This window comes from Anastrepha ludens, chromosome 4 (genome assembly GCF_028408465.1).
Source record: "Anastrepha ludens isolate Willacy chromosome 4, idAnaLude1.1, whole genome shotgun sequence".
Lineage (NCBI taxonomy): Eukaryota > Metazoa > Arthropoda > Insecta > Diptera > Tephritidae > Anastrepha > Anastrepha ludens.
This window is the reverse complement of record NC_071500.1, coordinates 47,959,352-47,985,389: the sequence shown is the minus strand read 5'-3', so window position 1 is coordinate 47,985,389 and position 26,038 is coordinate 47,959,352. Positions and strand designations below refer to the sequence as shown.

General features: G+C 35.8%; 1 protein-coding gene across 1 annotated transcript in view; it reads left to right on the top strand.

Annotated features, from left to right (window-relative positions):
- LOC128861819 (uncharacterized) overlaps window positions 1–23,699 on the top strand; it is a 186,819-nt gene extending 163,120 nt beyond the window's left edge. Inside the window, exons 4-5 of the mRNA XM_054100194.1 lie at window positions 17,897–18,057; window positions 23,005–23,699. Coding sequence (XP_053956169.1) covers window positions 17,897–18,057; window positions 23,005–23,699 — 856 coding nt within the window. The remainder of the gene's footprint in view (window positions 1–17,896; window positions 18,058–23,004) is intronic.
- The last annotated feature ends 2,339 nt before the right edge of the window (window positions 23,700–26,038 follow it).

Sequence of the window (26,038 nt, the reverse complement as noted above, 5' to 3'; positions counted from 1 at the left end):
GGCAAGTCAGTAGCCGTAGCATCGGCCGGCTGCTAAAATACTATAGTTTTAAGCTAATAGAAATAATATTTTGTTGTTTCAAATATGCAGTGGGCCTACTTCTACTCTATCATGCACAATTACAGTATTACTACGGTGAATGCCCTTTTGTGTATTTTCTTATTTAATGCCTTTATTTTTAATGGCTTTCAGTTTTTATTTTATCTGCTTGCCGCCAAACTGGTTGCACTTTAGGGCTGCCGTATACAATTCTATCATATTGATTTTTTATTCTTACATATGTATTCCGCCAAACCAACATGGCCGCCACAACGTGTTAACAGCGATCCGCCGTACCTATGCGAAAACCCTACACACTGTTTTGTGTTATAGGTGACAATATTATTTTGGTTAATTAAAATTCGAGCTAATAAATATTTAAAGTCATTTGTCATGCATTTATAATTTCCTGCCAACAAATACTCGTATTGAACTTCCAATTCAAAATGAGTAATGTGGTAAATATTTTCATTGTTTTAACTGGCACTTGTCAAAATATTTGTTTCCATGACATAATCTGATGATGTCAATCAGTCCAATTAAAATAGGATTTATTACATTCTACACAAATTTGCTTTTTAGTCAAACACTACGGGTGTGCTTGTGTAAAGGGAGCTGGATTTGTTTTTTTAATTTTGCTATTTTAAATCTCTTTAAATTTAAATATTTGTAAAATGAAATCACCGTAGTTTTTATTGAAAAAAAGTTTTACAAAGCAGTAATTCCCAAAATTATCAAAATAAGTAGATAAGCGTTAATTTAGAATAAGCCGCTTTAATGTTAATGCTCGCAATTGCCTGCATCCATCGCCAGGGTCACTTCTCGCTTACGCAATTTCCGAGACAAGGATGATGAAGTACTCCACTCATCGATTATTTATTCAGTAAATGTACCAAGATGACTTCAGTGCTTGGTAGAAATAGCCACGTAAGCCTTCCAAGATGATAAAACTACTGTCGTACATTTAATTTTTCAATATGATGTATTACAAATAAATATAAGACACCAAAGGTTTATTCTGTCTTTGTACGAAAGATGTTTTCTGATCAACTTTTTTGTAACAAAAATGGAATTTAGAAATATATTGACAATTAGGATGCTTCCGTTGCTCGAGATTTCGGACTGTATGCCACGCTCAACCAAACTCGCCAGCAAATAAGTAACAGTAATTTCTTTTCTCGAAAAAAATGTCACCTATGTTGACATTACGAAAATATTGTCATACTACCTGTGAAAATGCTTCGTACTTCTTATGAGAGCAGAACATGAAAAATACAACATTCCGAAAAATTGTAAATTGAATATAACAAACTATTTTTTATAACTATTAACTGCAACTAAATATTTGGGCAAACTCGTGTGCACAGGTAATCAAAAATCAACTAAACAACTCTCACCCGACTTTTTGTACATAGAGGTTAGAAAATATCACGTGGTCAGAGTATTACAGTTTGAGAAAAGAAAGCTGTGACACAAAAAGTAATACATGCATACTTATATGCTCCGTTTCGACTAATAATCAGCGAGCACGATGGTTGTCGGCTTTACCTAAATAAATTTTACGTATCGTACTATCTTTAAAGGTGCTAAAGTTAGTGGGGTAAGTTGCAAAAAGTTTAAATTATTTGAGATTCTGTCTTAGGTTGAGATTCTTCTTAGTGCAAAATCTTGAGATCTTCTGCAATATTTATTCATGTCAGTTATTTTCCTCTGTGCTCTTAAGGCAAAATAAAATTTTATAGTAACATCGTCCATCCGATTGTTACTCATATTTTAGTAAATTATTTGCTTTATTGCCTAAGCGATTTTGACCGAGTTTAACAAAGCAAACGAGAGAGAAACGACTCTCGTGCTAACCGTCGCCAGTTGGACACATCAAGTAATGATAAGTCCCTCTCCACCTATTCTTTCTAACGCCTTCCTCATCATCTGCTACCATCAGCTGGTATCGAATCGAATACTTTCAGAACCGAAGCGTTTGCATTCATTTGGGCGAGATGATCTAGCTAGCGCAACCTCTGGATCCTGTCCTTTCGGTTGTTAAAACGCGTTCTAAGTAATAGCCTTTTGACTAAATCAAACAGAAAAAAGAAACTCTGGGGGCAATATCAAGTGAATTCGATGGCTGTTGGATAGTATTTCTTTCGATCTTGTTCAAAAATTTATGGACAATGATTTTCCCATAAATATTTTCTTTTTTTGTCAAATTGCTTCACGTAAACGTCTCATAATGACAAAATAATAGTCCTTATTAACCTAATGTTGCGGTTATTGATCAAGTTTTCTTTCACTTTAAGGATGTTTTTATCATTTTTTCATGTCGACGACCTGCCACTACGTTCGTCATCCTCATTGAACTCACGATCTCCTCTGAAGCGTTTGTGCCACTCTTCAACTGCTGTTTTCCTTAGAGTGTCATTAGTAAAATAGTTTCCCAATATTTCGAAAGTTTGTTTCATATTTTGATTTATTATCTCAACCGCTCGATTTTTGTTGCCAGTCCGTTCGCGAACTTTTGTGTTATGTCTGCCCTTCTATGTTAAGATCAAATTATTTATGCCAACTTGACATTAAATTTTTGATATTAGATTATTTTCTAACATAATTTGTACTTGGTTTAACTGCAGGCTTTTCTATATGATTCCTAAAACTAAGATATAAGGAACAGATTATTGCACATCTAACTCCTTTGTACTAGGACCAATACATTTTGAAACATTTACTCAGTTATTTTGTAGGTCATCGCGTTTGCAAGTAGACGGCATTGACTCTTGCGGCTAGTTTAGTTAAAGCGGAGGTGTAATAATCATTGGGATCAACCACAATAATTTTGGATATACAGGGTCCGGCATCTGCAGTGTACCCAATTAAAAATGCCATAAATTTAATTTGGAAAATTAGTTTTATTCAATTCAAAGTAAAAAATGTGTAAAAATAATACAAAATTAAGACTGAGTTTATTTTTGCTAGATATGTCTACCTTTTGCCTTGAGAATAAACCATCGGATTCGCGTCTGGTGAATTAGAGAGCCGGTGTGTGGGCGCTTCGAAGTTCGGAATGTTGTTTTTTCGCCATTCTTCGTTCACTCAAGCTTTGTAAGACGGTGCCAAGTCCTGTTGAAACGACCTTGGTCTACCACTGGAATTTTTGTCTGCCCACGGCTTCAAAGCAACCTGCAGAATACTTTCCCGATAATATTTCGCATTTACCTTGACGTCAGAAAACACAGTGTTCGAAAATTCACTCTCTCAAGTCTGACTTGTTCCTGCTTGGGTGTGAGATCATGCGCCTTTTGGATCTTATATGACTTGACTTTTAGATCATTTTTCAGTACGCAGTGGATCCTATGATCAGCTATTTTCAGTGCTTTCGTCATTTGATTGGCATTTTCGTCAGGGATTTCGCTCAAGTCCCTTCTTCACTTTTTGAACCATTTCACGTGACGCTGCAGTCTTTTGATGACTACCTCCATGACGTTTCGTGATGCTAGATACCAGTATCATTGCCACACATAATGATGCGATAAACAAAAACTTTATTTACTTTTGGGTGCTCGAGCTCACGAACAATCGCTGGTTGTGATTTTCCAGCCAAATATATTGCAAACATACTATTCCGCTGTAAATCCATTACAGATTTTCTTTTTTCGCGTTTGCTCGCGACAAAATGCGTCCACGCACTTGTAAACATTACTCTGGACTGTGATTTATTCAAATAACAGACAGCTGACGCCCTGGACCCTGTAATGTAATAGAAAATTCTAAATCGAAACTAGTAGGAGATTTTAAACTGCTTTGAGTGATATAAATTTTGATTTTGACCTTTACGAGCTCCATTGCTTGTCTGTTTGTATACTGCAGCTGTCTACTTCATAAGAGTCAAATATGATTGACGTACGACACCATTCCCAAAAATGTTAAGTCTTCCGATAGGATGATTAATTTTGTGCCAAACACTTACGTGTAGAAAGCGAGTGATTGCAATATCTATCTAGAAATGAAGAGACATGTAGTTATCATCGCTATATGTGCAGATCGTACCGATTTAGAAATCTCTAACCTTTAGAGAAAAATAAATTTAAAACTTAAAAATTTAAACTTTATGACGCAGCCATATTTAACTGTCAGATTTGGTTTAAATCTTATTTATGATTTTTATTAATTAATAACAGAACAAATCGGAACCTAGAACTAAAATTTAGCAAAAAGTAGATGTACTCGTACGAGCAAGAATATATTTTTTAAATAATCTTTAATATCGAATATTTCGTAAACGGTTACGTTTTGGACATCATGTCGAATAACTGAATTAATCAGAAATGACCTCAATAGTAATGTGCTTTGGTATATAGGTAATCGTGTATATTTCCACATAATTTTTATTCTTATAATTGGTAATTGGATTTGTTCCCAAATTAAACGCAGTTTTATAAAATAATGATTGTAGACTACAATCTTCGGTTCCGCCTACTTTGTGTGGCTGTAAGCGCTATTGCCTTAGATCCGGGTGAAGGAAGGTTAATAAGTAGAAAATGCCAAGTCAATTTAAGCTGGTTTGTCAATTATTCACAGACAATGTGTGTGTATTTTGGTATTGAAATTTTAGCAAAATTTCGGCACTCCTAGCATTAAATTTTATTGTTGCTTGGAACAATCAATATTCGCTACTGACATTTTCAATTAGGCAGATCTCATTAAGATATTTTAGTACACAATTCCAAACATTTACACTACCAAATCTATATTTGCTAATTTGCCGCCCCGCAATGACTAGGCTGAGCACAAACCCAGTAAAAATTTAGAATCAAATCGCCAACAAACGCGGGGAAATGCACAAAGGAAAGGATTAGCATCTATGTGAAGTAGACGCAGTTATACACATACTTACATACGTATGAAAGTTTGAAGCCATAAGCCAAATCATAACACACAGAAACTCATGCGAAGAGTAGAAATGTGGCAGCTCATCTGGGATTATATCCAACAACAATGGCCATACCAGCTAAACAAAAACACTAGGAGCTAATATCATGCGTGCATATACATACATATGTGGTAACATATGAACATGCGTACATACACACGTATGCAGATATGAACGAGTATGTTGGTTTAATTGTAGTTGCGCAAACCACTTTTGAACAATTACATCGCTTGGCATAAATGGTGGCAGTAAATAAACTTCAATACATGTGACATAAGGATACATATGTACATACCTAGATACATACTTAAATAGCAAAATAAGTACAACAACAAAAGCAGTAGGTGACAAGCGCATCAAAGTGGTTGCCGAGAATTTGGATCAGCTCGTTTGGATAAAAATATCATGTGAGGCCTTCCATATGTATGTGTTAGTATATGGAGTTCTGTGAAGCGTGTGGTGCGCGGAAGTGCATGTATTGATGCCCTAAACCGCACATCACATCAACGTCATTGTCATTAGCATCAAAATGGAAATTTCGCATGCCAGTCCATCAGAGGTGGCCGCACTGATTGGCTACACACTTGTCGTGCGTGTGGTCCGAAGTGTGATGCAAAACGTTTTTCGATGTATTAAAGAAGTGTCAGCTGTAATGAATTTAAATAAAATTTATTGTATTGCAATTTATTGAAAGTTAGATTAATTAAATTAATTTGATGTCAAGGAAGAAATGTTGACCATTTTTTCAATTTATTTCGATGATGATTAACATTGTCAGGCCAATATAACCAAGATAAACTACGGCGCTGTTTAGTTTGATAATTCATGTCTATTTCGAAGGGAATTTCACTATTCCGCCATTACTGAAGTGCTCGTCCATATTGTTCTCTTGAAGACAGTATTTTACCAATGACACAAGCTATCAAATGCTCTGAAAGAGGTTTAACGCTTGGTGTCAGGCCTCGATTATACAGAGTATGTGATACAACCTCCTATCCACGATCTCAGTGCTTTGGCATTTCGTTAGAAATATGTGTGATCTGGTGTTGTGCTGATGGCTATGTTTTTTTTTGTAGTGTATGTAGTTAATTGCTTCCACCTTCTTCACATTTGCCAATTATGGTCAGTTGTTGACTGGAGAGATCGGAATTAAGTATCGCGCAATGCGCGTAACTCATAGTGGATGATCTCCTTCCATTCACAATAAATAAGCAGAAAAATCTTAATCCGAATTATTTTTATTGGTCAACCTTACAGTTCAAGATTGATTTTTAGCTAATTTTCATTACTTGAACAATAGGTCCAAATCGCTCCCTGGCAATAATTGCTCCTATGTTCATCCTACTCTATTGTTGTTGTTGTGGTTGTTGTTGAAGTTGTTCTACTGAAATAGTCTTAATTAGCAACTAGCGCCGTTTTACTACCACTGATCACGTGTGATGACTTTTTGCTGTTATTTTATTTTCCATTTCAGAAAATCCAATATAACAAACAAAAGTTAACTTTGTATCCTTATGTCTGAGAATTCATCAATTTGCTATAGGAAAGACTTACCGAAAGTACGAAGTCTTGCTCAAGCTAGACCTAAACATTCCTGACAGCTTCTGCAGATGGGATTGAGAGAAAGGTTAAGCCTGGCTGCACGATTTCCTACCGTTCAGTGACCTATAAGGGTTGCAGTGTTACGTGAGATGCTTGGGCGAAAGCATCCTAATAGATAATTCATCCTTTGGATTTTGTACGACGGCCATGCTTTTCTTGTTGTAGTGCATGTAGTTAATTGCTGCCACCTTCTTTCGTCTAAATCATAGTGGTGTGAAGTAATGGATGTTTTTATTGTGTTGAATGGGGTAGCAACTCCAACCGCCTCTAGCTTATCTGCTATCTCATTGCCCTCTATATTTCAATGACCGGGAAGGCATACCAGAGTAATTTTAAGTCACAATCCAGCTCAAGTATAACCATAATATAATATTATCGACACTTATTTTATTATAATACTTTATTACATTCGGTATGCAATACCAAATGCATTTACCGGAAATTGTTAAATCTTTAACCTTCGTCTAAGATTATACAAGGTGGGTCGAAATAAATCATAGAATTTATTTTCTAGAATACGTTTTTTTGAAATAAAGAAACAAAAATGCATTTGAGTGACGAAAATCTTTATGTTGACATTTATGCGCTTCACTGCTTGTCTGTTTTGTATACTGCAGCTGTCTACTTCACCAGTGTCAAATGTGATTGACACGTCATTTGCAAAAATTATAAATCTTCCGGCTACTATAGAAATATATTTGGCGAGTGCATCTTTTTTAGGTATTCGCCCGAGCTCCTCCTCCTATTTGTGGCGTGCATTTTGATGTTGTCCACAAATGATAAGAGTGACCGATTTCGCGCCACCTTGTACAGTATCATAATTTCAAACCATTATGATGCTGATGCTCCCATTCGTGTTGTAATGCGATTAATATTAGCTTTTGCACATATACACAAACGCATATATGTATACAGTCATACAAATTGCTTCTTTACACCAGCAAGTTACAGTTCATCGTCTGGATGGCTTAACTTTTCGCTCTTTGAATCCTTTTGTTAATATTACCTTTCCCACAATTCAACATAGTTTGTGGCTTCAATGGATTAAATATATACAAAGAGACAACATTGTGTTAACGGTTGTTTCACTCAGATTTAAGTGACCACAATAGCTATACATATATCTGTAATATAAATGTACATACACATATTGATAATGAAATTGCCTTTATTGATATTCTATGCAAGATTGTAGAATGCAAAATGCACTGAAAGAAGAAAACAATTTGCAGTTTTAACATTAACTTGAATATGCCTCACTGGCGCATACAACAAATAAACAATACTTTTTACACCCCTCCATATATCCTACCGATTTATATATTTAAGTATTTTAATAATCTTCAGTACAAGTTAGTTAGTTACAGACTGGGCAAAAATATAGAGAAAAACAAGCCAAATTGGGCAACTAAAATATTAGCAATCAGTACAAACTTAGTATTAATTTTTTTACAAAATTATATCTATAGAAAGCGAATCATGGAGCCTGGATTTAGTTAACGAATTATAGTCCCGAAGTGCGCGAGAAACAGTTGCATTACTCCTAAATTAAGTTTTGAAGTTGTCCCCATAAAAAGGGTAAAAATTGCGAATAATTCTTTGTGGGGCATTAAAGCTTATCTGCTCTAGAAGATCTTTACAGTCGACTATGCCATTAACAACACTGAAAATAAAGTGAAAGAACTGCCCTTCTCTTTTCTAGAGATTTTACATTTATAAGCTTAAGCCAAGAATTATAGGATGGGAGAGGAGCCTCAAATCGTAGGGAATGTAATACTTTCACGAGAAATATTTTTTTAACGCGCTCAACTAAATTTATTGAAAGTTGGAGGTAAGGTCTCTAGATGATAACAGCGTCTCTAAATAAGAACGAATAAGAGCCGTAAATAGCAGTTTCATGTATACAAATCAGTAAATTCAGATGCATTGCTTCAAATGAAGCCTAGAATCGAGAACGATTTTGAAAAAATAAAATTAATGTGACCACTACAGCAAAAATTCGCATCGACTATAACTCCAAGATCCTCAAACTCTGTTACGCTTTGTCGTACATTATTGGTTGGTATGTGTTAGAAATGAACTGACGCCTCGGAATTTTTTTTAATATTCAAAGACAGGCGCGACCCCTAACAGCATTGAAGAAGATTGCCCAAGTCGGGTTGAAGCTTCTGAGCACTGAGTCCTTAACTTAAGGGAAAATTTGTAAATCATCCGCGAAGAGTAAAAAAATTGGAAAAGATGAAACATTTGCTTTTTTATTGATAAAAACGACAAAAAGAACGGGTCCTTAGATGGGGGACACCTGAAATAGCAACAAAGTACTTCTATAAAACACCATCGATTTTACTACGCATCGTCTGTCCGTCAAACTTGATCTAAGCTATTGCAGAAAGTTGGAGTGAAAGCCCAAGCAAGCCAACTTTTTGCTAGAATCTAGCGTCTTAACTAGAATCCCGCGTGACAGTTTGCAAATGCCTTAGAGAAGTCAGTGTAAATGCAATCAACGTGAAGTCCTTTGGAAAACGATGCTGTACGGAATTCACTAAAAATACAAGATTAGTAGCTGTAGAGCGGCCAGTTACAAAACCATGTTCCTTTGGGTTAATTAAACATTTAGCCGCAAAATAAATTTTGTACTTTACAATTCATTCAAATAGTTTAGCGATGTTTGATAGCTTAGATTTTTTTATTCTTTGTTCACTCCTCTCGGGAGCATAGGACCTCGTCAAGACTTTTCCATTTTACATGGTTCTGTGCTGTTGTTTTTGTACCGTCCCATGAGATGTCGGCATCTGCTATTTCGCGCAGCATCAACCTTCTCCAAGTGTTTTTTGGTGGACTGCTCCCTTGCGGGTTCCAGTCAAGTGCCATCCTCGTGATGCTATCTGGTGGTTTTCTCAGTGTGTGACCTATCCATCGCCACTTTCTGCATTTAATTTGCCAAAGAATGGGTTTCTCGTTCGTCAACCTCCATAGTGCGTCGTTACTGACGGAGTTTGGCCAGAATATTCTGATTAGGTATCGGCCATAATAACAAAAATCGTTTTTTCTCCCGCTTTTAAAAAAGTGTGATAATATATTAGTAAATTTCCATTCATTGGAGAAAGTGCTCGTAGATAAACATTTGTTAAAAATTTAATACAAAAAGAATAAAAATGTATAATCTCAAGAGGAATTGCCAACGCTAGACGATTATTGAGAAAAATAACTTAAATACCTTCAGCATCTGTATGTGACGAGGCTGGGAGAGAAAGCATCGCCTTGGAAGTGTCAACAGAGTAGATGTGCAAATTGCCAAAATTTGGAAATGAAGATATCTCAGATGAAAGGTAAGGAGACGCATCATCACCCGAGACATAATTTGACATAAAAAAGTGTGCATATTAGAAACTATACTGGTTTTTCTTCTAAATTGCCTCTGGGACTGTCTTTTAATTACACAGGCCAACAAAATCTCGCTTTTTTACAGCTTTTAAAACGGCTATGGGTGTTTCTTGATGGTTTTTTATGCTGACAACGAATATGACCTTGAAAATGCTCCAGCACGTCAGGATTTTTGGCAATTTGAGGTTAAAAAGTCAAAAAATGCAGATTTTGGCCATTTTTAAAATTTTTTTTTTGGGCAAGGTAAAGTTTCTTTTTAATTTTCCACAACGGCATCGCAAAGTACTAGTCTTCAGCTTTAAAATCCATTTTTTTTAAATATTTTTGCGATTAATATAAAAAAAGTTATACTATTTTGAATTCGCCCTTACAGGGTTAGAGAGTTAGAAAGGTTGAATTTGCATATCTAAAAGTCTCCAATTCAAAATAGAATAACTTTTTTTATATTAATCGTAAAAATATTTAAAAAAATGGATTTTAAAGCTGAGGACTAGTACTTTGCGATGCCGTTGTGGAAAATTAAAAAGAAACTTCACCTTGCCCAAAAAAAAATTAAAAAAATGGCCAAAATCTGTATTTTTTGACTTTTTAACCTCAAATTGCCAAAAATCTTGACGTGCTGGAGCATTTTCAAGGTCATATTCGTTTTCAGCATAAAAAAACTTAAAACCTTAGTTAAAATTATCGAAAAAGTTTTTTGGTTGTTGGCCTGTGTTATCACTATAGTTAAAATAGAAAAATCACTATACACCATTCAGTTAATACCTTGCCACTTATCTGAGAAAATCAGTTCTTTCTATTCAAATGGCGTTCTCAATCTCGAAAGTGGCTCTTTGGTCAGTATCTTGTAGTCTTCGTCTATACATTTTCGTTCTCGCCTTTTATGAACTTTGCCTTTATACTTTCTACTCTCTGCGCCATGCGTTACAAAGAGCAATTCGCATTCGATACAGTTTTCATGACCCTTATACATATATCTAGCTTGACCGTCCAGTTGTATTACTTCTATTAGAGTGATTTCATTTGCAGAGTCAAATTATTAGTTTTCTTTGGCATCGATATAGGTATAGTAAAACCATCGATATACTTGCAAAGCCCGGCAAAGCTCTGTCTGATGAGAATTCAACCATTGTCGTAAAGCTCATACAGCTCATCATTCCATCGCCTGCCAACGTGCAAAGATCCAAAAATCTTCCGCTCTTTATCTCAAACGTTTCTGCGCCATACATTAGGACGGGCATGATGAGAGGCTTGTGGAGTGTTAGTTTTGTTCGTCGAGAGAGGTCTTTACTACTCATAATTACTACCTCACAGATTCTTAATTTGCGAAATGTTTAGCTACTAGAACCTTGAACTTTTTTTTAATTTGTTAGCATTCAATGGCGTCATAAAGGGTGTTTGTGGCGCGAGTATAAATACAAAATTGTGAACTGTAGTTTGATGCAATTTAACAACCACCATCCCATCTTCCCTATAGTTTTTAAAATTTCGAAATTTGAAAATAGCATTCGTCATCAAAAAATAAAGGCAAAAACCATAATAAAGCTTTAAGGCTTTAAATAAGTAACTGAAAGAGTAGTTGAATTACTGATAATAAAATCTCGGAAGATATAGGCTATCAACTTTTCACTCCAAAGCTTCGTGACACCGCTGCTCCGTCGAGTGTAGTGAAGTTTAATATGAAGCCTCAAAGTCTGCTTCACAGTTCGTTTGTGCCGTAGTTATTTCCAAATACAGTAGGATGTTCGCATAGTTAAATCGCAACGTACCCGGTCGACAATGCATTCTTAGTAGATAATAATAATAAAATAAATTCAAATCTAATAATAATTTTTTTTATTATTTAGTTGTTTATTGTGACACATTTGTGTAGAGTATACACAGCGTGTTGACTTCGGTTGATTTAACCTTAAATATTATGTGTATGTTGTGCACAAGCAAATGAAAGAAAATTTACTCATTGAAAAAAGTATGCAAAGCAGTTCAGTTAAGTACAAAGCCAGAGAGAAGTCCTCCGACGAGCGTGCGTCTAATTGCAGTTGCATATTTGTACTTTTTCAATACTTACATTGGGCATCATATATCAATTTTTGTCCTTCTAAGCACATAAGTGTATTTATATTGAATTTTTGCAAAGTGAATTGATATTCTTAACTTATGACTGCTCTTCACCCCCCTTGAGAGCTTCAGATGAAATTCAAGTAGATGTCGGAAAACCCATTTGGTGTTGGTCATAGTTGTGGTTTCGAATGCAACAAATCAATGTGAATGAGTGTTTCTCTTGTAATTACTGATAGTTTTTGTTGTAACACAAGTACACACACTTGCACTTGTCTGGCATAAATTGTCTGCGACTTGAGCTATGTACAATGCGGGTAGTTTCAAATAACAACCAACTGACCGACCATCGACCACCAACTGCCAGCCAACCAACCAACCAACAATAACAAACACGAAATACACTTCAATACACACCCATACTCGTATACTACATATTTTTGGGGTACCAAAACGCTGAAGTCAATTTGTAACACCACAAACGGATAGTCAACTACCATTGACTAGCATACCACATTCTGGTACATTTGGTAGTGAGCGATAGACAGAATGTATTCTCCAAATCCGAAACGACTAAATGGGTTTAGTTACTTGACGCGGCAGCAAGCGACAAAAGGACGAATGGGCTGGGTGTTTGTGTGGGCAATTGACTGAGTCGGAAATTTACACTCTATACTCGTATGTATGCATGTGTGAGTAAACACACATAGAATATGCGCCTATGCATTTTGGGGTTTCACAAGCGGGAGTACTTGTTGTTGTTGTTGCTATTATTGTTACAGCCGGTGATGGGGTGCTGCATATTCTAGCGTGTGCCTGCTATACTCAATTGTGGTTTTATACTTTGTATGCTACGAGCGTTATGGGCAATTAATTGCGCTTCTGCTACAAGTTTACACCAGCACTAATTCAGCTGCATATATATGAGTATATATATATAACTATGTGTGGTATATCCTTGCAGGGAATTTTACTGGAGCGCTTCTCATGAATTTATAACCACTCAAAGTTCGATATTTGTCATTTGCATATACAGTTTGCCCAGAAAGTATTTTAACAAGAGCTAAAAATTGTTTTTCGTTTTGGTTTATTGAAATAATTTTTATTTTTTTTTATTGCTTCTTTACTAGATTTATCAAATGCAATGATTAAGACTGTTTAACAGTTTCATGGACAAAAATTGTTCTTAGTTCCACAGAATCTATTCTCAATGGCAAGACAAGTTTCTTAAATGCTAAGAAAGTATTCTTACAATTTCCCTTTACATATCGTCCTTCTTATGCCTGAAATATGAATGCGTAAAAATAAAAATGTTGGAAAACTAAGTCTAAAAATGTATTGCTCTCTTAAAATTAGAAAATTTGGCTTCTGATATATAAATGTATTTGTGATTGCCTTGTATGTAAGCTGTTCTGGGGTTTACAAAGAACTTCTAAAGGTTAATCGAGTCAACCCATTAACTAAGTTTAACCAACCTCATTCCCGTCTGTAAGTGCGCATGAATTTGCATTTGGTTTATCTCTCTTTTTGCCGGCAGGTCGCTGGATCTCTAAAATGACTTATGAAATGGTAAGCTTAAAGCGTGGACTGAGTGCTTACTACAGAAATGATGAATGTGAAATCTTATCGCATCAGCAAGCTCTTCTTAGAAAGAGAACCACGCCGGTTTTCGCTAGCAAACCTTACCTAGCATCCAAGAATGATAGAAATAAGATTGCGCCCATCAGAGAGAGCTTGTCGTCATATTGGTGTAGTTGCATGAGAGAGTTGTGAAAATGCGAACGAAAATGTAAGAACAAGAAGAACTTACACAGGAATAAATTTCACAAGTGCTACGTCACACCCACAACGATTCTGTCAAACTTGTTCAGAGCAAAGTAGCGATACCACGTTTGTCACCACCTTATTATTATCTCCATCATGAATAGCTTCAAACCTGCAACTTGTGTTGAACGCTCATTTTCGAGAGAGATTTAGCCAGAATTCTGCTCAAAATTTAAGGGATCCTGCAGTTTTTCGTGTTGTATTTGTTTCAGAGCTAATATATTTTTCAAAAATAAACTCTACTGGTGGATCGCTGACGATGTAAGGAGCTAAGAGTATACTTGGAAAGATCTATATCCACTTCCCATCAACATGTATGAATTCCGAAGAGCACGTAAGGTTACTTTCGTATATATTGATGCCATTTTTCTATGTGCATTCTGGCGAAAATCTTGTATTTCACCAAGATAATGCGGTTTGGCCGTCATTCTCTAGATCTCAATATCATGGCCAATGTGTAGGCTGCATTAGTTCGAACTGTTGGTTGCTCAAAGTGGTGATTTATACAGAATCCTACTAGCGCTTCTGCAGCATTTTGTTGCCACATCCTCGCTACCAACTTGTTTAACTGTTATTTACATCGGGGCGTTATATCCAGTCTGTGGGGTTTAAAAACCTTATTAGGTTAATAACGACTAAGCCAGACAGTTGTTAACATTCTGTCTTTCCATAGGGCAGGGCATTCAAAGAGGGAATGGAAGATTGTTTCTTTTTTCTCTGGATGTACAACTTTGACAGTGTGTGATGTGGGGGATACCCATTTTGGCTGCTTGTTCCCCAACAGATCAAAAGCCAGTTATGGCTACCGTGAGTCTCCGCCGTACCGTCGTTTCATGTTTATCAATGTCGACGATGGCTTGAGGTTGTATGTGGACCATAACGTTTTGCTAATTTTGCATTTCGTCTGATCTTTCCATCTACAATCTGCGGTTCGGAGGTATTTTAGGGAAATTGTACTCTTGACTGCACCTAATGGTGTGAATACTGGTACTGCAAGAACGCTATTCATGGCAGATCCACCTCTTGCCAGTTAATCTGCTTTTTTATTACCTTCAATATTCCGCTGTCCCGGGACCCTGGTTAAGGTAACTTTATGGTTTTCAGTCAAGGTGGTAAGTCTATTCCTACTTTGTTACACCTTTTTAGAGGTTGTTGTAGCCGAACCCAGTACCGGGATTGCAGCGTGGCTATCCGAAAGAATAGCGATATTGCCCTTAAAGGAAAACTCTGCAATTAGTAACCTACAGGTTTCCGCAATTACCAGTACTTCGGCCTGAAAGATACTGAAGGCATTAGAAAGAAGTATATATTTTTCAACTAGTAAGTCTGTGAGAATATATACCTGCTCTATCACCACCATCCATTTTAGAGCCATCTGTATAGACTGAAGCGTCGAGGTTGTTTAGTGAGAATTCATTACTCCATTCCTCCTCAGATGGAAAGAGAGTGGCAGAAATCCTATTGAATGTTACCGTCGACGATGTAGTCAGTGCTCTCCGAGGTGTACTGAGCTTGTCGCAATAATAGGCTGGCATGACGTTTTTCTTTCCAGCGATCCATTTTATTTAGCCTAAATGCATTCATGACTTCATCTTCTTGAGGTAGATCTTGGTGGAGAAAAAAACAATAATGGAACTCCTTTAGCACGCAACTACTTAGCAAAAGTTATTTAATTCAATGTCGAACAGGATCTTGGCAGTTTTTGAAGGAATGGAAATACCACACATAACTCGGGATAGCAAATAAAGAATATTTTAAAATAGTCCCCAAATCACGTTTATAATTTTGCAACAGTTTCATTCTCTTGCTGCCTAATACAAATGTTGTTGGTTTTGTTGCTTATTATTATGACTGGTATCTCATTACTTGCGCAAACAGTGCATGCAAAAATATTTCCTCTAAGACACAATAAAAAATATGAGTAAGATTATTGTCCGCTTGCAATTAAGCTAAAATTGAACGGGTTTTGTATACTAGGGATTTGCAAAGGAAAGTGATTGTAAAAATGTTTCATTCAAACACCACAAAATAATTATACTAAATTAAAGTAAAAACAAGTTTTAATAATCCATCAATTTACTTACCAAAGAAGGCATAAAAAATAATATTTTCCCATGTGAAAAAAATTCCGTGCTTTTGCCGTTTGCTTTTGATAGAGCTAAACATTAGACTGGCTAGTGTTCTATCGATCGAAAAATCAGAATTTTTTTTGGTCACAAATAATACCATAATCTTGCCTCAACCAGCGTACTCATCGAATTTGGTCTCTTGTAATTTTTTTATTTTTTTCCGTAACAGAAAATACCTATGAAGCGATGGAAATTTGCTACAATTGTGGCGAAAAAGTGGGAAGAGTTCAGGTTTAACCAAAGCGCCTTCTGGCCAGAGGTGATCCGAGAAATAGAAAAGGCGTTGGCAAAAGTCGAGGGGGATTACTTTGAAGGGGACAAAATAGGTATAGATGAATAAATAAATGTTTTACGAGAAAAATAAATTGACCTTACTTTTCGATAAAGATAAACCGAACATACCTATACCTCTAGCAACTTCTGTATATGCTACTAATAAACAAACTCACCACAAAATCTGCCAACGTGCTATGGACTCAGCCCCTGATATGTGCAATAAGAAAGATGGCGTCGCCAAAATGGAACATGGGCCGTACAAACCGACTGGAAGGACGTGGGGAATCTTTTTGGGGTTCTAAAAGGGCACTGTCTTACAGGCAGGTATACCAGCAGACTGCGAGCAACCTATAACGACTACTGCAGAAGCTGTAACGACATTGGAGAAGAAGTTACTATAGAACACTTTTTATGCAGGTATGCACCTGGGCCTGGCTCTGAATAGAAGAAGGTTCAATATTACAGGAAAAAGTGGTTGAAATAATTTGGCGGAAAGTAGCAGATTTAAAACTAACAAGAATTGTTATATAAAGTCACAGGTTGCTTCAATGAGGACAGTGTTGAGTGAGGAGAGGGGACAGCACTGGTGGTATGTCAATGGGCCTACAGCAGCCCTAGCTCAATAGTGTCAATTGGCAACCCCTTTACCTACCTACCTATCCTATTTTTTGAACATACCTCGTATATGGGGCTCCCAATTAGGATGGTTCGATGTTGAAACGTAATATTTATGTAATTTTTAAAATATGACATATATCCTCCGTGGTGGCTTGGCGCTTGTTGTTTTTGTTGTATTAGCAGTTTACTAAACACTGCCAGTGTGGTCTAGTCACCGATCGTCATCGTCTAACTAGGCCCAGAAAACGTGGTGCTTCAACAGCCTGGGCTCAGAGGGAGAGGAGTGTTAGGTGAGTGGGTTACATGGGGCATGTGAATAGAAGTTTAACCGTAGTAAGAGTTTAGCCTACTACTATCCAGAACATGGCTTCACGATTAAATTAACCTGCTGCATAAATCCGGTTGTATCTAAGCAATGTCCTGACTTATGTTGATGTTTAGATCATCGGCCGATTGTGTCTTAAAAAACCCCATGAATAAGCTTTGTGGAGTTAAGCTGTGTGAATTTGTTGGCCAATTCGTGTCACCTTCGCGAGAGAAAACTATAACCTCAAATCTTTTATAGTCTTATCACGTGTAACCGCCATGGTGACTTGGCTTCAGTAACTGAATAATAATAAGCAACAGTTTTTACAGACGTAGTGCCTACACTCAGAAGCTCCTGGGTTCGTTGCTTTTCCGAACCAGAAGTCTCTTTCTTTCGTTCATATCTTCTCTACTGGGTTATATATGCAACACACAAGCTTGCATTTTATTTTTTTCTTCAGCATTTTCGTTTGTGGCAATCAATCCATGCATGTTTGAGAGCTTTTTATATGTAGCTATGTTCATATGCAAGTATAAGCGGAAGATTTAGTGCTACCACAGAGGGCTTTTTTTACACATATCATGCAAGCAATATGAATAACGCACATACATACATATGTATGTGTATGCGTAGTTGTATGAAATGCCCTTTTTATTGCCACTTTTATATAAATTTTTGTGCTGGTACAATTTATGACAATAACAAAATTTTATTTTCAATTCACCCTTTTTGCAGCTGCAACATTTACAAGAACAATAAAAACAGTAACGAACACTATCGGCAAGCGAGCAACAGTAGCGGACGCAAAATGTTACCCTCTCTTGTGATATTTCTTTGCGTTGGACTATTACCGGCAGTTTTATGTTTTGATGGGCTGCAGGGTCAATCTATTAAGGGTAAGTTGAGCGAACGGTTTTGGACATTTTTTAAATATGACGTGGGATACTAATCATGGTAAAATAAAAAATTAAGAATAAAAATTGAATGTGGTATACAGTTAGTAACAGAAGTAAGCATATACCGGACACGTTTTCAATTTTCCCCCCATCGATTCCTTCAAACAACCTACGTTATAACAAAATTGTGTTTTATTTACATGAATGAAATACAAAAATCATATTTAATCCAAATAATGACAAAATTTTAAAAAGGAACAAAATTATAGCTTTTTATATTAAACTTTATAAAAATGCATGTCTCAAAAGTAAGTATACAGTTCATCATATTATTAATTTGTGAAATCAAAAACATAATTAAAATCAAATCCTAGTATTTGGTAGCTTAACTATTAGACTTTACAATCGCTTTAAGTCGTGATGGCATTGATTTCACCAAGTTTTCAGTTACAGCTGGTGGTATTTTATTCCATTCCTCCTGAAGGACGTTTTTCAGTAGTTCCTTATTTCTAATCGGATGTTTACGTTTTTGCCGCTTTAAATGTTCCCATAAATGTTCGATTGGGTTGCTGTCCGGGGACTGTGGCGGTGTTTTCAGCTGTTTCCGCACATTGTATAACAGAAACTCTCGTACAATGTTGGATGTGTGCTTCGGGTCATTATCCTGTTGGAAGATAAACGTTCCTCCAAGGCCTAATTTCGTAGTGCTACCTTTTAAATTATTTTTCAAAATATTTAAATACCCATATCGGTCCATAATATTTTCGATAAATACCAAGTTTCCAACCCTGTTTGCAGCCATACATCCTGAACCCTCACAGAGCCCCTACATGCTTCACAGTGCCGGTCATATTGCTTGGATCCAATTCCGCGTTAACTTTTCTCCATACATTTTTATACTCACTTTAATTATTTCCTTTTAATAGTTTTCACTTTTTTAATCAATGCGTAAAAATAAATGTTATGCTAACTGAACAATCGTTTGCTGTATACTTACTTTTGTGACATTAATTTGGCTGGCATCAAAGACAAAGCAAAGCGTGGATAACGGTACCTAAAATTTACAGCTAAATTAAGGCGCATATGAAAGCTTATCCCAGTATACAATTACCATGTGTAAAATATTTTGATTGCATATTAAGGAAAGCATTAGCGTCCAACAATTCCATAAATCAGGCTTCTGTATACTTATTTATGTTACTAACTGTATATCATTTTATGATACACTTTGTTTTCATAGTCATTATTTATTATCTTATAGGGTATTTGGTTTTTTTTGTACAGAAATGACAATTATTCAACGATTTTTAGTTTGAACTTAAATTTATAATTATTTCTAGTATTTATTAAAACAATAATTAAAATAATTATTTTCGTTGTAAAATTTATACATACAAATAATTGTAAATATTTTTATTTATTTATACTATACTTGTTTTAAAGCACTTTTTTTTACTTTTTTTTGCGCAACAATTGTTATATTTTTCCTAGCACATCAAAGTGCACAATACACGATTTTTGTATACAGTCAAAAGTCTACATAAACTCGTATTTTCGTTGGTTTGAAAGTCCAAGGAGTTTATTAAACACTTTTTTGATACAGTTTTATTTGAAACCTCTTTCTTATCACAATAAACTGAAAAAACCTATTGTTTAACATAGAATCAAAAAGGTATGAGGCAAGAAGCCAAAACCAGCGTGGTCAAAAGTTTACATACCGAATAAAGTTCCAAGAATGTACACTGGCATGCCGTGTTGTGATCAGGTAAATTCCGTAGGTTTTTATTTTTCTTTCCTTTTACTATGTTTGCTGCTTTACTAATATTGATTTGATCACGTAAGCATCAAAAATGGCACCGCGAAAAGAAATATCAGTTGTAATTTGGTTATACAGCATACGAAAAAATGTCGTATGGTGATATTTCAAAAACAGTTTTAAGATGTCGGTCAATTAGCGAAGATAAGCCGTGCAGTATCCCAACGAGAAAACTATCTCGCCGAGAAATCCGTTTGATTCACACAAACGTTTTGAGTTCAAAATCCAAAAGTTATTGCTTCGAAATTAGCCAAAAATGTAGCAAGCAAATGTGAAAGCAATTCAAAGAACTCAAAAAACATCAAAAACGCAAAAAAAGTATAATTTCTGCAAAAAACTGCCAATTATGCTTGGAGTTCGCAAGCACATAAAGATAATGGGATGGAATTTTGGCAAAAAGTTTAATTGGCATCGATGGATGGGCAAACATTTGGAGGAAAACAAATACTGCACTCAATCCGAAAAAATTAGTATCAACTATCAACCATGCTCGCGGCACCATCTTGGTTTGGGGAGCTGTTGCTTTTCAAACCTTCGGTGGATAATTTGCGGTTTGGAGCAGCCTGGATCCTTCAACCGGATAATAGTCCAAAGCACACGGTTCACATTGTTGAGGACTGGATCTTCTTTGTACACTAAGCCACTTAAACACATCACCCCAAAGCGCAAGATTTAAAAATATGAATATTTATGGAGAGTTTTGGAATGCAAAATTAGAGAAAATCAGGCTTCTAGTCCTGCTCTACTCAAAGGGCGCATAATAAAAGCTTCGAACAGTGTAACGTCTGCAGAGCTGAGAAAAAGATGTTAAGCTGGTTTCAAAAAGTTATTGATGCTATCGACGTACCAAATAAATAATAAAAGCATGATGAAGGAAATCTCACACTAGTAAATAATTACGCTAAAGTAAGATATTTTTGCACTGTATGCTGACTTTTGTCAACGCTGTTTTTGCGTTGTTCTCCTATAACTTTGGTGTTTTATGTTAAATTATTATTTTATTTCAGTTTATTGTGATTGGAAAATGGTTTCAAATAAAAATGGTATCAACACAGTTTTCAACAAACTTTTCGACTTTCAAACCAACAAAAATTAGGTATCACGTCACCGGGTACTCGGAAGTCGAATTATTTTTGATTTCGCACGTAACGCACGGCAACGAAGTAATCGCTGTGTTATTTTTTTGACATAGCACAATCTTACTTTTTTTGCAAGCAAATCGCTGCCATGGCCCCGATGGCATTAGCCAATCAGCTGATTCTTTCAAATTCATTGAGAACCGGTTAACGGTCTGATGTTCTTATTGTAGCAGCATAAACATTCCCCATACATATACGGCGAATGCTGCTTAAGTGATAGTCCTTAGCCGGATATAAATCCGGGTCGTTCCGGTTACGTAGAATCGACTGTCGTGGGTCTGATCTTGGCCACCATTTGTAAGTTCTTTTCACCATGATATTGACGAATTCACCTGACACTCCAATATCAAAAAAAGATTTTTTACATGTCAAAGTGGGCTTAGAAGGGAAGGGTTAATTTTGAAATATTGCTACTACCCAATTTTTTACTACGACATCGAAAGTTTAGAGTTCATTGAAGAATTTTTTTTAATTTTAATTCTTATTAAATATCAGCATATCACACATTAAATCAATATACGAATGTACAAAAGATTAAACTCCATAAGCAAAGCAACATTGAGTTTATAGAGCTCTTGCTACTAATCGACCAATCGAATATGTTGATAGCCGAGTACTCATACATTTTTCATCTCCAATTAAGCATGCAATCGAAGAAACTTCAGTATTCAAATATTGAAAGATGTTAAACTTCTTTTTAAATCAAGCAGATATTACAAATCGTAAAGGGAATTCGACTGAGCCAACTAACCAGGTATGTTAGCTTACTGCTTTGTTGGTCATTTTTGGCTTGAAGTCCGTCCAATTTATGTGATGGGGCATGTTAAGAGACATATTTTACAACCAAATTCTGCCACCAGAACGTATGTACTTAGAACGGTTGCTTATAATATTCTTCAACAGATAACTGTGAAGATACAACTCTTCAATTTCAAAAAACCGCTTTTATCAAGCAAATTATAGCTCAGAATGAGCCCATAAAAATAAAATACAAAGAATATTCAAAGTAAAATACTTAATTGAAAAGCCGAATATATTTAGATATCCAAATGCAAACAATTGGTCGATTATGAACGTTTGGGTGAAATAGACGAAAGTACTGGCAAGTGAATCCGTTTATGTACGAGACAACTGGTTATTCGATTCACAAGAGCCCTAAAGCAGTATGAAACTACAGAAGTAGGAGATTTCGTCTTGTTTTATTATTCCTAGAGTCGTATTATTGTCGCAAAAAAGTTCAGCTATTTTGTCGTTTTAGCATAGAGTAGTCTTGTAAAGTTTTTATAACACTTGGATTTGTAATGATACACTCTCTGAAGACCCGCATCTGAAAAATTATAATATTACTTATATTGTTGTGTTTTTTTTTTTGCTTGTTTTTCATATCATTTATCAAGAAAATCACGCAACTTAATACTTTTAATGATTCAAATGTGTACAAAATCAGTTAAAAATTTCGCATATTTCTTTCATGGGCTAATATAGTTCGCCACCGCTGTGGAAATCGACAATGGTATAATTGCCACAAATATAACGTGCTGCATAATTTTAGGCGCTTCATTTTGTTTGCACAAAGTATATTGCAATCAATGCACATTTTGCACGAAGCAACAAAAGCACTTAATTAATAAAAAATAAAAAAATAATATAAATGGCTTAAAACACATGCTGTACAAATAATTGTTATTTCAAAATTGATCAATCGATTGTTCGTTCAATGAAAATGCTAACTTTTTGCGCAAATTTGTTACACTTGCAAAGGTTTTATTCTGGCAAATTTTTTAGTAACTGCAACATAGTACGAGGCACTTCATTCAATTTGTTTGCAATAAAATGTTAACTTTGTACTTTTTGCCTTCCTCAAGTGGAATGTTTTTGAAGTTTTTTGACACAGTGATTATTTTTTAACAATTTTAAAATGTTTTACTACAATATCCTTTTTATGAATCAGTAACTATTGTTGTTTGTAACTGCTCACATCTCTCTCCGCAGATGCCTTCGGCGAGTTCTCACTGACGGACATGATCAGCGTACAATCGCAAGGTATCGAATATGAGGAGGCCGATGATGGCTTTCCCTCGTATAAATTTTTCTCCACATCAGATGTTAAATCATCATATCGAGTCTTACTGCCGGAAAAACTCTACGAATTTGCGATACTTGTCAAATTTCTTCCAAATAGTCCCAAAGGTGGCTACCTCTTTAGTGTAGTCAATCCTCTGGACACTGTCGTACAATTGGGCTTACATCTATCGCCAGTGATTAAAAATGTCTGGAATGTTTCACTGCTCTACACCCAATCGGATCAAAACTCCATCAGCCGGAAATTAGTCAGCTACCAATTGCCATATAGGGGTAAGGAGTGGACAACACTTTCTTTTCAGGTACTCGGCGACAAGGTGCTCTTCTACTACGATTGCGAATTGAATAAAACAACATCGGTGGTACGAGAACCACAGGAGTTGGTCTTCGATTCTGCATCAACTTTATATTTAGCACAAGCAGGCCTCATACTGACCGGACACTTCGAGGTAAGTGATTTTGGTTGTGATTTATTATTTGCCATTGTAAATTTAATTAAAATGCCTTCTGGGAAAGTACACATGTTGGAGAGCGAATTTGAAATTTCGAGTTATTTCTTAATAAGCAACGGATTGCGTACATGCACATATTTTTCTACCACTTAGCCTAATTGCTGAGTTGCCGAGAAATGGATAATCAAAGAGATGCTAGCAAACTCATATACACAAAAAATAAGTACATATGATTTTTCATAAGAAGCGATTGGATTTTACTTTTTATTATTTTTTTATTTAGACAGTGAATTCAAAGTTCTGGCTGATTAAAAAGATTAAAAATTATGTCTAATTAAAAGTTGATTAAAATTGCCACTTAAATCCGCAGTGACCAAAAAACTCTTTTAAGCGAAAATCCCCACTTAAATTTTCTTCTTGCTAAATTTTCTTTCTAATGACATACATACAGTTTAACCCATTCGACGCTAACGTTGCCTGAAAGCAACTTCGCATGTTTACAGGCTCACCCGCAGGTTTCTTCTTGTTTTTCTTTAATGAACCGTATGATAACGGTAGTCACACATACATATGTAAATTTTCGTACAAGGCGTGGTAAAAAATACCTTTTTTGTAAATAGTTGAGCAAAGTTATTTTTAAAAGAACTGTTAACTTTTTTTCACAATTCAGCAAAATGTTTCGAAAAATAAAATTTGTTTATTAATTTTAACAAAAATTATGAATCCGTAAATGAAAAAGTATTCGGCAATCGCTAAATTAGAAATTCATTTAAAAAAATATTATTTCGTGCAAAGTGTATATCGTCATTTATCAAACTTTTTATATATAACTTTTTATTACAGCCAAACAAATGGACGTGGTGCCTTGCCAAGACACTTCTAGAGTAAACTTAACACTTCTTCCTCTTAGCGTCCTTGCTGAACCATTACTTCCTTTACAGCTTCTTGCTATCGATCTTGATTTACAGCCACTTCCTTCCAACATTGCACCCGCATTTTCCTAAGATCAGCTTCCACATCTTCTAGCAACCTTTTCTTCGAGCGTCCCCTTTTTCTTTCTCCAATTGTGGCATTCTAGCCACATGCCCCAGCCATCTAAGTCGTTGAGACTGAATAAATCTTATTATGGTTTCTTTCTTAACTATGCCTTCCAGTTCGGCATTGTGCCTAATGCGATAAGTGCCATCTACCAGTCCAAGCGGACCATAGATTTTTCGGACCACTCTTCTTTCAAAGCGCATTAGCTGCTTTTGTCTCGTTAGCTTTCAGTGCTTTATACATTCTTAATTTTTTCTCACGTGATAATATTTTAGATCTGAGCAATTTTAGATTAGCATTATATGCTTTGTTGGCTGCCCGTATTCTGTCATTGATTGATCTTTTAAACGTTGCGAGGGTCGATATCGTTGATTGTTGTTTCCTATCCGAGGCTGTTTAGGGTTCATGACAATTATTTTTTAAACTGAAATTAGAGCGTCAACCTAATGACCAGTTCCTTTCGGGGGGCTCACCACCGTTCTTTAGATCCTAGTGCTGCCATCGAGGTTTCCAGTTTTCGGGGAAACTGGTTACTCGATCTGCGCATTCGGTTAACAGTATCACCACTTGAAGGCGAAAAGGGGATATTGACTACGAGAGGTGAGAGGTTTCATATCTTGCGTCGTAATCCTTTATGATACCATAAAAACATAACACTAGGTGGCGCAAAATTAATCACACTATTAGACAATTTAATCATATTTAACAGTTGTGAACGAAACTGCTGCAGCTATCACTCAAATGTTTTTATTTAGTCAAAACGTTATTAAAAAAAATTGGGTGATTAATTTTGCGCTACCTAGTTTACTAAAATTTGGAAAACCTTAAAGCCAAAGCAAAGGGGGAAAAATGGGCTTAAAACAGGGTTAATAAAGAATCGTGTTGTCGAGCTTGAAAAATTTTCTGATAGTAGTTACACAGCAATCTACTGTTTACCATACACTTTTAATTATTTAATTTTTATATAACTTTTAGTGTCAAAAGAAAAAAAAATAATAGGTCTATTTATAAGTTCGTGCGGTTTTACAACAGATGGCGTAACTTGATTATTATTCCATCGATCCACATTTCCAAACATTCATTGGAGAGCTACTGTCGTAAGGCACAAACGTCAGTATAAGTTTTTTATTTGAAGCGTAAACAACAATATTTTTACCACACTTGAAAATGTCGAATTTCGTGCCAAATAATGTGTTTTTGCGGGGAATTCTTCTTCATTATTTTAATATGAAGAAAAAAGCAGCCGAAAGTCATCGTATCTTGGTGGAAGTTTATGGTGAGCATGCTCTATCTGAGCGAACGTGCCAGAAGTGGTTTGCACGCTTTAAAAGTGGTGATTTTGGCTTGGAAGACGAAGAACGCGAGGGTGCGCCGCCAAAGTTCATGGATACCGAATTGGAGGAATTGCTCGATCAAGATCCGGCTCAAACGCAAGAAGAGGTTGCAAAAACTTT